Source organism: Strigops habroptila, chromosome 2 (assembly GCF_004027225.2).
Source record: "Strigops habroptila isolate Jane chromosome 2, bStrHab1.2.pri, whole genome shotgun sequence".
Lineage (NCBI taxonomy): Eukaryota > Metazoa > Chordata > Aves > Psittaciformes > Psittacidae > Strigops > Strigops habroptila.
The window spans coordinates 21,005,954-21,018,027 of NC_044278.2; the positions used below are offsets into that span (position 1 = coordinate 21,005,954).

A 12,074-nucleotide genomic window follows, 5' to 3' on the forward strand; every position below is an offset into this window, starting at 1 on the left:
TTACAAATGCTGTAAGACATTAAATATCACAGTGCTGATGTAAGCTGCTAGCAAGTTCTCTTCAGTTCTGCTGCTCCTGTTTTTCTGCTAGGGTCAGAGAAAAAGGCCTTCATCAGTTTATAGTTAAAAAAAATATATATCCTGCCACTTACTTCCACCAACAGCCTGGCAAAGAAAAATGTGGTATTTGTTAACATACTGGAAACCAGTGAAAGACTAATTCATGTTCCCAAAAGAGGAGACAACTTTTAGGGAGAATGACGTTTCAAAAGATTCTGACAGAGCAAAGGAAAAAAATATGCATCAGTGCTGGTTATTTTAATACATAATCTGTCTTTGCTCCCCTCCAACCCCCCTGTTTGTTGGGTGGAGGACAGCTACTTCCTTTGTTACCAAAAGACCCAAAACATCCTGGAGATTAGTCTGATAGGGAAAATCCTATGGCATGACTCAGTGGGTGTGGTTAAGTTTTAACAGGTTTCAGCTCCATTACTCTTCATTTATATAGACATTGCTTAAGATACTGTCCAAAAAAGAGGAAGTGAAGATAGATATCAAGAGAGGAAAGCCAATTTAAGCATAGTACACAGAACTTGATTACAGGCTGTCATGTAAGAGCATGGTAGAGAGGACAGCCAAGATGGGGACCAGCTGTGCCAGAACAGGGACCAACCTTCCTACCCAACAGTAAATTCAGCCAGTTGCAGACATCCAACTTCAGATTACCCTGCAGAATGCTAGCTGGATGTTTGGGAGAACTGAAAGCTAAACAGAGTTTAAGTGAACCTAATAGAAATATACACACACACACACACACACACACATATATATGTGGTGGTCCTTTCCTCACATTTTCATTAATGAAAAACTTATTTACAGGGCAGAAAGCAGCTGCTAAAGCCTGGATGCATCTGCGATATCTGAATTCATAAACAACTCCATGTATATTTACCCCAAAAAGGAAATCATGCTATTGGACTACCAGCTAGTGTAGTTGAGGCAGACAAGTAATCAAGACCAAATCTTGCTGTACCATAGCAATCTTCTCCCCTTACCCCAAAGCTGTAACTTTGTTAATAAGACTTTTTTTTTGCCTTTACTACAAGATTAACAGACTACATACTAATATTTCTCCTTTGTCTCCCAAAAAATTCCAACCCAAAACACTAGTCTTGCTCAATCACTTTTCAAAGATTGGTTAGTTACAGCTATATTAAACTTTTCTACAAGATGATCAAGTATTTTCTTTCAGCTTTCAAAATCCTCCTCCAGCTGGAGGAAACATAACCATTCATAACTAGGGAAAAACCCACATAATTCTCAAGTTAATTTAATTGGGATGAAAAATAATAATAAAATCTTTTCATTTTCAGGAATCAGTAATAAAGCCAAAAACATTAGGTTTCTACTAAGAAAGTAGATTTTAGATTCTAATATAGACAAAAAGAGTCTTCTGTTGAAAGCAAAATTGAAGGAATTATGGAGAAAAAAAATCCCACCTCTTAGTGCAGTGTCTGTATTGGAATGAAAGTGATTTATTTATATTATACACAAAGATTTTTATTAAAAAGGCTGGTAATGGAACATTTTATTTTAATGCATCAACTTGATAAAAGGTTAGTTACAGAAATTATGTATAATGTTGTATAAGTCACATGGATGGGTTATTTAAAAAAGGATTTAATAATTAGAGGAGACATTTCTTATTTTAGTTACATCGTAAAGTGCCTTGTGTAGTCATATTCTATCGTTGGAATGACCGCCTGTACAAATTTCAAGAAAATAAGAAGGTACCTGAGTTTCTTGTTAAGGAAAACATGCGATAGCTAGAAATCCTGTAAAACAAAGGAGAAGTCACATTCAATGGTCTGCTCAACACTATTTCTTGCTAATAGGAAAATAACACCTAGCAATTATAAAGTTAAGAGACTGGGAAATTAATACAGCAGAACTCTGGTAATGACATCTGATGCTTGCCCAAACATACACACTTTCCTGGTTTAAGTTGAAGCAGAGAACCAGGAGTTATATTCAACAGATCTTACAAAACAGTACACACACATTTACAATCCCACTTACATACTTCACATTTGTTATTAACAAATGCCAAGGTGAATTACATTTAGGAAGGCTAATCCCTAGCTACCTTCCTGTAGTTGCAGGGAAAGCAGGCTCCTCCTCAGTGTTTCAATGGCTCAGAAAAAGAAACAGGTTCCTGTTATGAACCATCTTTTGAAATAGCTCCTTCCTGTCAATGAGGGAAAATGGAGAGATTAGCTTTGCTAAGCTAAGAAGTCTGCCTTTGTAGAGGAGGCTTTCTTAATCTCCCTTGTGTATATCACCTTCAAATGCATGTTGGGCCTGAATCTGCAGTGTGGAGTATATGGGATAATTCTAAACTGAAGTGTTTGTCCACCTGGAACTGAGACACACAGTGAAGTGAAAATTAAAATAAACCACTACTTTCAACTTCCAGTGAAGTTACATTGGAACTGGACATAAGTAAACCCTGCTATTTTCGCATGTTAGTCTCATGGACCATTTCTTGACAAACACGAACAAGGGAAGAAATTGGCTGTTAAAAAAACCTCAATTTGTTAAGCAATAGCAGAAAAAGTAATCAAAAATCTTGAAGATAAGTTATTTCTAACTATTGAGGAGTAGAAGACTTGAACTACCTTGATAGAAAAGTTATTTTCCAGTTCAGTTTCAGTCGCTTGCTGCACAAATTGAGCAAGTCTCAACTCATACAGTGAAAAAGAATATTACTGGTTCTACTGAGCAGCCTATAGCTGCTCAGTAATGCCCCCCTGCTTGCCTTACAGCAGCAGCATTAATTTGAAAAGACACACTTCACTTTCTCCTAACATGGAGGTTTCTTTAGTCAGAAAGCATGGGATCAATTACTACAAAGCATAACCAAGATCAGTCAACTTGCAAAAGAAAATTCTAATTGTGAGGCATTTGATATTGATACTCAGAATCATTTCAGTAAATTTTCATTGCTTTTTTGTCAACTGAATGTTGTTACCAAGATATTGCTCACGTGCAGAGTAGAGAACAATGGGACCTCTACAACTTTCAGAAATGAATCTCAGATTCAAATCTAATACAGAAGCTGCTGTACCAAGAGGAGTGATTATACTCTGGCTGGAGTCTATGAACCTCCAGCTTCATCCTCCACTGGGATCTTAGTTTCATACTCAGTTTCATACTCACAGCTTCACACCCCTACAAACAAGGGCTCAATCATGTCCCTTCAATTCCACCTGCTTTCTGAGAACTGATTAACAGAGTTTGTTTGCACAAAGGAATTAATCCCAGAACTCTAGTAAGTGCTACTACAAGCAGTTGTTTACTGCTTTCACTCACAGCTGCATTCCAGTTTAGGAACCTTGAGATAACAGCTCCTTACACTACAAGAAATCTCTGAGAATACCACATAGTAACGAAAAAGGATACATGTGAACGCCAAGTTCTCCTCCACCTTCTGCAACAGTCTCAATTATTTTCTTCATGACTTCTGCATGCCTGAAAAACAGACCAGAAACAGTGAAAATATTTTAAGGAAAAGTAAACTCCTCTTCATCTCAGTAAGATTAGGTTTTGTGCAAATTAAATAGTTTTGGACTGTTAGCTTCAGAAGCAGCAAAAGGAAAAAATCCCAACAGTAACTGAAAGGTAACATTATGTGATGAATGTAAAGTTATTCACCAGCTCCTTACGTTCACAAGGAAAACGAAAAATGTTCTATGCTACAATGTAGATGGAATGCCACAATGAGCATTGATACATACTGCTTGTCACTAGTGTTATTTTTAATTGCTAAATTAAATCCTCCTTGCTCAATGAGCAGTAAATTAGAACGGGTTGCTCAGAACGGGTTTATCTGGTCTTGAATATCTCCAGTGATGAAGACTTTAAATCTTTTAATGACCAATTACAATTCAGAAGTAATGGTCTGGTGTTCAGGATATTTCTTATGTCCCTTGAACCAAAGGATGAACATCATATCAAATCAGAGGGGAGAACTACTGTGTGGTTAACTGATATTTTATTTATATATTTAACACAAGATCCCAAGTTGTACAACTCATCTTACTTTTCTCTACACTTCAACTTGGTTTTAAATTCATGATTCTGTAGGTAATCTTTATCAGTTTCATCATATATGGCTATGGACATCAACCTATGCAACACTGCAAGCTAGTTAACAGCAGTAGTTTAAAATACTCTTCCCAAAACAATCTATGTGTCTACTGAGAACAAGGCTGCATAACTTTCTGACCATGCTTTGATACCATTATGCAAATTTAAATAGCTGACCAGTAACTGGCATTTAGTAGTTACCTCCAAAGTTAATCATCCTGTCAGTGACTGCAAACACAAGGAAGGAAGCTGTTGCAAAGTTACCAGGACATGCTGTGAACAGGAACATGTAAGTCTGGGGAAATACTAACGGTCAGCATTTGTCATTTGCTGTGCCGTTGGTCTTTGACCCTCACAGCTGATTCCAATTCTGGATCTTCATGATGCCCCTGCAGCACACATGCCATGTATCGGGTGCTAAGGCCAGCTGCTTCCATATAGGAACGTGGACTGTCAAAACTTAAGCTTCAACCTTATCTGTAACGGTGGACTATTTTTTGTACCGGCACAGGCCACCCTACAACTATTAAAAGTCTTTAAAAGGATACTGGCTCAAATTCATACACCTTAATGACATTTGCTCTTTTCTGTTTTCTAAGGACTATTTACATATCTGGAATGCCATAATGGCCACAGTAATGGTCATTCTTACTGTCATACAGTTACTCATGAAAAGTTTTGCAGGTGCTTTATAAACTTTCAAATGTTTGTTTCCTGTTTCAGTTTCGTTCTATAAGAAAATTTTGAGGAATTAATGTGAAGTATGTATATCTCCCAAGGGAAAGAAATAAGATAACTTTGGAAGAAATGTTATCTAAATTATCCTGCTGTCTAGAAATCTCTCTTTTATTCAGAAGTGGAAAAAAAAAAAAAAAAGCCCCCCACAAATAACTCTTAACTTCAGATGACTAAAATGCTTGTTCCAGGACCTGTTTGTAGATTGCCTGAGCTATGAAACAGACCAGACATTTAAAACACCTACTAAAATTTACTTTCTGGTGTAATCAACTAACTCTTGATGTGGTTCAAATGATGTAATTGACATATTATTCATATTCCAAGCCAGAAATATTGATGTTACTACTGAAAATAAATTCAGTAGTAAATATATTAGTAGAAAATAAATTCAATAAAAAAACAAAACCATAAATTAAGGGTTTAACAATAAGTTGAAAGAAACTGATTTTTTAGATTGATTAGATGACCCTTTATGTTCTCATTAAGAATGTCTGCTTTCCAACTGAAGAACCCCTCTCCTGCTCTGCAACAGACCAAAGCTGCTAGTCAAATGTTAAATATTTTAACAACTTCACACTGGAATTCAGTACAGCTGACATACTGACATTGCCTGAATATCAGCTGGAAGGGAAATACATACCATCAGAACAGTAAAAAATAAAAGCCTTCCTGATATATGAGGGAAAAAACCACCACCAGAAATGATTCAGTTCTCCTGCCCCCCTCAATCTCTTGCAGTTCAGAGAGATAAAAGGCCTTCCACAGGACTTTTAGTGCAGTGGATAACAACTATCAGCTTCCATAAAAGAGAGTAAAATGCAAGACTTTTTAGGATAGCATATTTTCAAGAAAAAAAATTACCTATGACTTCGATTAAGTGTCTGTAACTGCTCAAACACACTCAGATAGGTGTGGAAAACCCACAAATGTCATCGTCAGGCAAAACATTCAGAATCCACAATAATCTGTTAACCTTAAGATCAACAATTTGCTGATCCTTGCAGCTGCCTCTAGTCACTTCCCTGCAGATATTTAGAGTACCTAAGAACTAAAAAGAGTCCAGAAGCCCATCACCATTTATTCTGAAACAGAGAAAAATAAGCACTTGGAATTAGTGCAAGTAATTCAGATCTAACTGTAAATGTGTTCAGTAGTTAACTAGTTTGATAGTCCCTTCATACTACCCACATAAAAAAAGTTGAGAATTGTAATTAAACCAGCTTGCAGGAATTGATGAGGAAGTTGATTGTGTTCCTCCCAGTACCGTAAAAATGCTGACATGAACTACAACTTACAGCAGAGCTGCAAGATGAACAGTTTTAACTAACTACTCAAAATAGAAGCGATCTTGAGCAGCTAACAATGGCACCCGACTGCTGTTTCTTTCCTTCCTCTGACGCATGACATAGGGATGTACACGTCACAAGAAACAACCAAGTTTAGGACCACCCAAATACCCTACATTACACAATTCTTGTAACATGCATGGAAGCAACAGCAGCAGAGCTAAGCACTGGTACTTCCTAGCTAAATTCAGAACAAACCAACATTTTTGGCTACCATTTTTCACCTCAGAAGCCCAGACATTCTTAGCTGTTAGCCTTACCAATTTAACAAAATAGAATAGCACACCTTAGAGAGTAAGAGAACATACTGAAACTCTCCATTTTAGATACACTGTTAGCCTCTTTCTTCACAGTATCAAGATGACCTTTTCAAACCTTTCCAATGTTAAGCAGTTGCCAGTCAAACAGATTGCTTTTTGAGAAGGACTAGACAGTTTCCTCTGCTTTTAAGACTACCAATAAGTCTGTCTCGCTACAATATCAATCACCTCTTTCAGGCTTATAAGACTAATTGGAACAAGTCTAATGATGCAAACCGTTTCTTTAAGTGTAGATGTGGATTACATAACAAAGGCACTGGCACTTGACTGGCTTCAGAGGAAGAAGTGAAACATGCACACGGAGCTCTTATCCATGAAGACTCTCAATCCAGATCCACAGACTAGTATTAAATTGGTTCTTACTCTGCAAAAGTGTTTGCAAAATTAAACAGGTTACATTGCAGCCACAGCCCGGTATAAAACCCACAGGTCTACCTAGTCAGTCACGCCCAAATATCTGGTCATCTTCGTTTCTTCTGAATGCCTTCCCAGCCTGCATCCGCTACAGGAGCTTCTTCCAACTGATTTATTACCAGACTTCCAGCAATCACTAAATTGAGCCTTGGCTTCTGGCTTTTTTTTTTTTTCCTCCTTTTCTTCTATAAACCATCTTCCCAGTCAGTCTGTTAAGCCTTCCTAGATTCATCCCACCTGACACTCCTTCAAAAACACTAATTGCACAAAATGCTGCATCCATTTTTCTCCCCAAAACCATGCAGACAGCAAACAATAAGACGTTCAAAGTCACTAACAGATTTACATATTAAGACTGGTACATTAATATAAGGTACAAGAATACCTTTTAGACCAAACCAAAGGTCTATCTTGTCCTGCTTACTGTCTTACAGTATGTGCTTAAGAAAGAGGCCAGAGTTAGCACCTAGTAATGCTTCCTTCAAAGTACTAGTTTCCAGCAATATACAACCTAGGGACTTTCTAATTCTGAAGCATTCTAATAACTTCCCTTTTAACAACTCTTGGCAAACTTTTGTTTCATTAACATCATATTGCTCAAACAAATATTTAGTTTAAATAGGTGCTGTGTGCAGAGTTTAATCCTTTTTCTGGCTTTGAACATGCCATCAGTGAGTAGCATTCAATGTCATCAAACCCCAAACAATGCACACTTATTATTTCACTTTCTATGGCATTCATAATGAAGGGCACTGAAATTGTAACTCCCTCCTCAGCTGCTTTTTCTAAAGCTGAAGGGTCCCAGGTTATTCAATCATTTCTTATGGGAAAGAAGGATGACCTCAGTTATCCTGGACAATCCCTCTGTATCTTTTCGAGTCTTAGTCTTCCTTCACCTCACAGACTACAGAACAGATGACCAAAGCTGTACTGCAGTATTCAACATGTGGGTGGTCCCACAGATTAGTAGAGGCATTATGCTGTTTTCTGTTCTATACTGTATTTTTTTTTCCTAACAGTTTTCTAAGTTCTGCTCCCTGTACTACTCTTGAGCACTGAGCCTGACATTTCCGCAGGTGTGGAAATCATATTGTATTAGTGTAGACTTAAACTGGACAATTTAAAGACCAACAATAAAATTTACCACTTTCAAATTTTCTACGAGGAGTCCACTAACTGGGGAAAAAAGCTATTTCCCAGTCGTACAATGGCTTCTCTGCTCAGATTGTCCAGATATAAGCCTGACTACTTGGTGAAAGCAAAGACTGTTGTAAAGCAGTGAAGAACTATGAACTGGAAGAAACAAGAGATACACATTGACAAAGTCCATGAATATACATGCTCATAAGAAGACCAAAACCAGCCATAAACTCCTTGGTGCAAAGCTCCCTTGCTCTTTCTCTAAAGAATGGTACGCCCTTCCCAAGATTAATCTTATGATCAAGTAATTCCTAAACGAGAAACAGGAATGTCTTGAGTCTGCAAAAACTACCACAAACTTGTCAACAAACTGAGTATTTGACTCCTCAGCTAGTGACATGGAGAAATGTGGCAAATGCAACAGGAAAGACCCTAAAAGCACGCGTGAGTTTTGCACTTGTGTTCAACAAGTATTTCAGCGTGGCAGTTAGAGGACCTCTATCTATATAAAATTTCAAGGACTTCTGGGGGAGCAGGAGGCAGATATTACAAAATAAAAGAGGTATTTTATGTTCAAATATCTTTTTCTGTTCCCAAAGTATACATTATACTTTTACCCTCCCAAAAATATCAGCAAATAAAGTATAGGAGAACTTCCTTTTATAGAGTTCTAGTAGTCTGCCATCTTCTGGAGTCCATAGGGAAGTGGAGGAAAAGCAAGCTGAGCAAGGGGAGACAGCTGTGACTGCAGAATACACTTGCAACAGTGAGCACTGGAATGACTTCAGAGGATCACCGAGATCTTCCTTTCATACTGCCTCAGAAGCTGACACACCACTACAGGAGCCAAGTGTGGAAATGTCCAGAAAACCTGAACCAAATCCATAACAAGACCAGTGAAGTGCCTTGTATCTACATACTGAATCAGACCTGAAACGAAGACTTACCTGCATGGATGAACTGAGCACATGGGAGGTGGAGGAAGATGGGGATGGTTTTCAATGGTTACCGTTTTCTTGACATGATCTTGACTAATATCTTCATACATATGCTCTACTGTTAAAGGCTGCCGCTGCTACATAGGAAAAAGGAACATTAGAACAAAACCATCACTAACAAAGAATCTTTTGCTCCTTCTCAGCAATTTTAACATCATTAACAGATGAAGCACTATAAATTATAAGCATCTAATATAAAACAGGTCTGAAGGAAAGAACTGAGTGTCTTAAGATCCATACGGTGTAGAAATAGTACTGCACAAAATTTAGTTTTTAATAAACCATATGAATGGTAAAGTCAATCTATTTTGAGAACCATCTCAATGGTTCTCACCTAGGTTCCCATCTAGGTATTTGAGCTGTAAGCCCTAACCAACTTTAACTCAAGAAACTTAGCCATGAAAGTGAGACTGATTTATCTAACCCTTTCCCTCTGAAAATCATGAAAACACATACCTACTTACTTGACTGAGTTTACTAGGGCTATTACTAGCTTTACAGAGCTAATTAACTCTAATGACAGAACATGATTTTCTTCCTTCCAAATATGCTGGGTTACTAAGCGCAATTTTCAGTGAAATTGTTCCTACTTCCTGCAAGTATCCCAAGTCCTGTCTGCAACCCTGACTATATAATGATTTTATCACCATTTTTTCATTTCAATTTTTACTGTGAGTAAGCAAAAAAAATAGCCTTGCTATTTGACACCGTGAGTCTAATTTTACAGAAGTGGGAAAAAACAACCACAGCTATACCTCATCATATCCAAATAACCACAGTCTTGGAGTTTGGTAATATTTATCGTAAGTGATGTAGAGGTCGTAAGTTCTAGTCTGTAGAATAGCATCTTCCCCTCCAACATCAACTTTAGCCTTGTTAGTTTCTACAATCTGTCTCGTGTCAAGCGTTGCCTGGTTCGAGGTAAAAATGACAACATTAGTAGAGTTTTGTTTGGATTTCCTCCTTTCCCATCCTAAGTAGTTATGTAAAGCTCTAAAACAGAAATTAACGTTCTTAAGCAAGCATTAAAAAAACATAGGCTTTTAGGTTTTATTTTTATCTTTAAATCTGTTGTATCAGTTTCTCTCCCACCAAATGCTTTTTGGTTTTAGTGAGGTTTTTTTATTTTTTTAAAAAAGGTCCAATTTGCAACTACAAATGCAATTACACTGTCACATCCCTCTCCCTTCTTTCAGCAATAACTTTTGAACCCAACAGACAATTCCAATAAAATTCAGAAGGCAGAGGTCTCAGTTTATGCATTTATGAAGACCTTAGTGGAATACCACAAATAATGATGCCTTTTTTTTCCCCTCTCATGACAGTCTGATGCATCAGCATAATCTATTGAACCTGTAAGCCACGCATCCTCCACACATAAGCCTCAAGAACAATTGCGTATTTTTACCTCTTGTGAGTGCAGCATTGTGTGTAAGCAGAGCAAAAAGGATCAGCAAAAAACCACAGAATTACTGTGATCTAAATCTTTGAGGACTTAGGACTGCAGTAGCATGGCAGGAGACAAATCCACAGGAAACCAAGCTCAGTAATCCCACTGCTCATAACAAGCTTGTTATGTAATCCATTTGTTACTATCATTTTTACTTTGCTTGTGCTCATATTGGTAATAAGCATTGTAACAGACAAGATAGAGAACTGTTCACTCACATCATCTGTCTCCAATAGCCCACTCTCTTCATACTCTGAAAAGAAGACCCATAAAATTCTGTGTTCAGCTTGTAGCTAGTCATCATATTTCTCATTCATAAACAACTCCTTTAAAACATTCTACATGTATCTAAAGATGTTTAATTCAGGTAAACTTCTGAATCCCCAAACCAGACTATACCTTTTTTAATACAAATTTGATCAAGACTACAGTAAGTACATGATGAGCAATCCTCAAGTGGTTTTAAGTAGGCAGACTGCAGTTAAGTGTAGGTATGAAGCGGGAAGGAAGCTGTGCTAAATCCGTAATTTACACTTGCTTGGATCTGTTCCACTACTCAAATTAATTTCCCAGTCAATAACATTCACACGTTTCGGCACACAAGTTAAGAGTAAACATGCATCAATAAGACCACATAAAAGCTGATAAAGAGCATGTGTCTGCTGAATTTTTCAGCATGCATTCCATGAAAAGAAAAAGTAGTGTTTTCTTAGAGTGTACTGCTTTAGTTAAAGGCCTGAAATAAATCACGTCCCACCTAATTTAAGGGAATACCTTCCATGTCTGCAGCTTCTCCTTCATCTTCCTCATCATCATCTTCGCAAGATGCTGAACGATCTGGTATTTTTATATTTTCCTTTATAAGTTAAATTGAAAACACTGCTTTAATGACACTGCATCTACACAGCCTTACAGCTGCAGCACATACAGTGAACCAGAAAAATAATTTCTGCAATATTAAGGACTATACTGAACTCAAGTATTTGCTTATTAACCAATCTTAGTTTCGAAGTCCTAGTATGACATTAAAAATCCACTTTAAAAGTTCTCCTTTGACTTTGTAATCTGGAATGATTTAATTGATAAGAAACAAAAAATAAACATGGGATTAAACAGCCTGTAATTGCTTTTCAAAAACCCACCTATCTCAAATGAAAGGCAATGACTAAACAGGTACGACTAATCTACAGTCATACCTGTTCAATAAGATCCTGTATGTCCTAACCCAAGCCCTCTGCCAACTTTTTCTTTTGGGGACTGTGGGCCTATGCACAGCATTTGAACCCAAGAGACAAGTCTAGTGAAATTCAGAAAGGAGAGGTCTCTATTTGCACAGGTTTCATGAAAGCTGCTCCAATTGTAAATATCAGGTGGCAGGTTTCCTCATTAGAAAACCAAAACACCAGAATCAGTAAGAAACTAAGTTGTGAAGTGCTTTAGCAAATAGAACATAAGCAGAGAGCTGTCTTTGTGGACTGGACCTGTGATCCAACCTGTACAAGTAAGTTTTTCTACATAC

The 12,074-nt window shown here is 37.4% G+C and overlaps 1 protein-coding gene and 1 long non-coding RNA gene across 2 annotated transcripts in view; both read right to left on the reverse strand.

Moving 5' to 3' along the window:
- Positions 1-12,074, reverse strand: part of ATG3 (autophagy related 3) — a 24,560-nt gene continuing 12,486 nt past the window's right edge. The window contains exons 7-12 of the mRNA XM_030477794.1: positions 11,330-11,411; positions 10,774-10,808; positions 9,861-10,016; positions 9,055-9,182; positions 3,463-3,531; positions 1-1,794 (exon numbers count right to left, since the gene is read on the reverse strand). Of these exons, the coding sequence (XP_030333654.1) occupies positions 1,713-1,794; positions 3,463-3,531; positions 9,055-9,182; positions 9,861-10,016; positions 10,774-10,808; positions 11,330-11,411 (552 nt within the window). The 3' untranslated portion in view covers positions 1-1,712. The remainder of the gene's footprint in view (positions 1,795-3,462; positions 3,532-9,054; positions 9,183-9,860; positions 10,017-10,773; positions 10,809-11,329; positions 11,412-12,074) is intronic.
- Positions 4,682-9,044, reverse strand: LOC115604553. Its single transcript, XR_003990314.1, has 2 exons — positions 6,548-9,044; positions 4,682-6,393 (listed from the first exon to the last, which is right to left on the reverse strand). It is a non-coding gene; the product is annotated as an uncharacterized LOC115604553 (long non-coding RNA).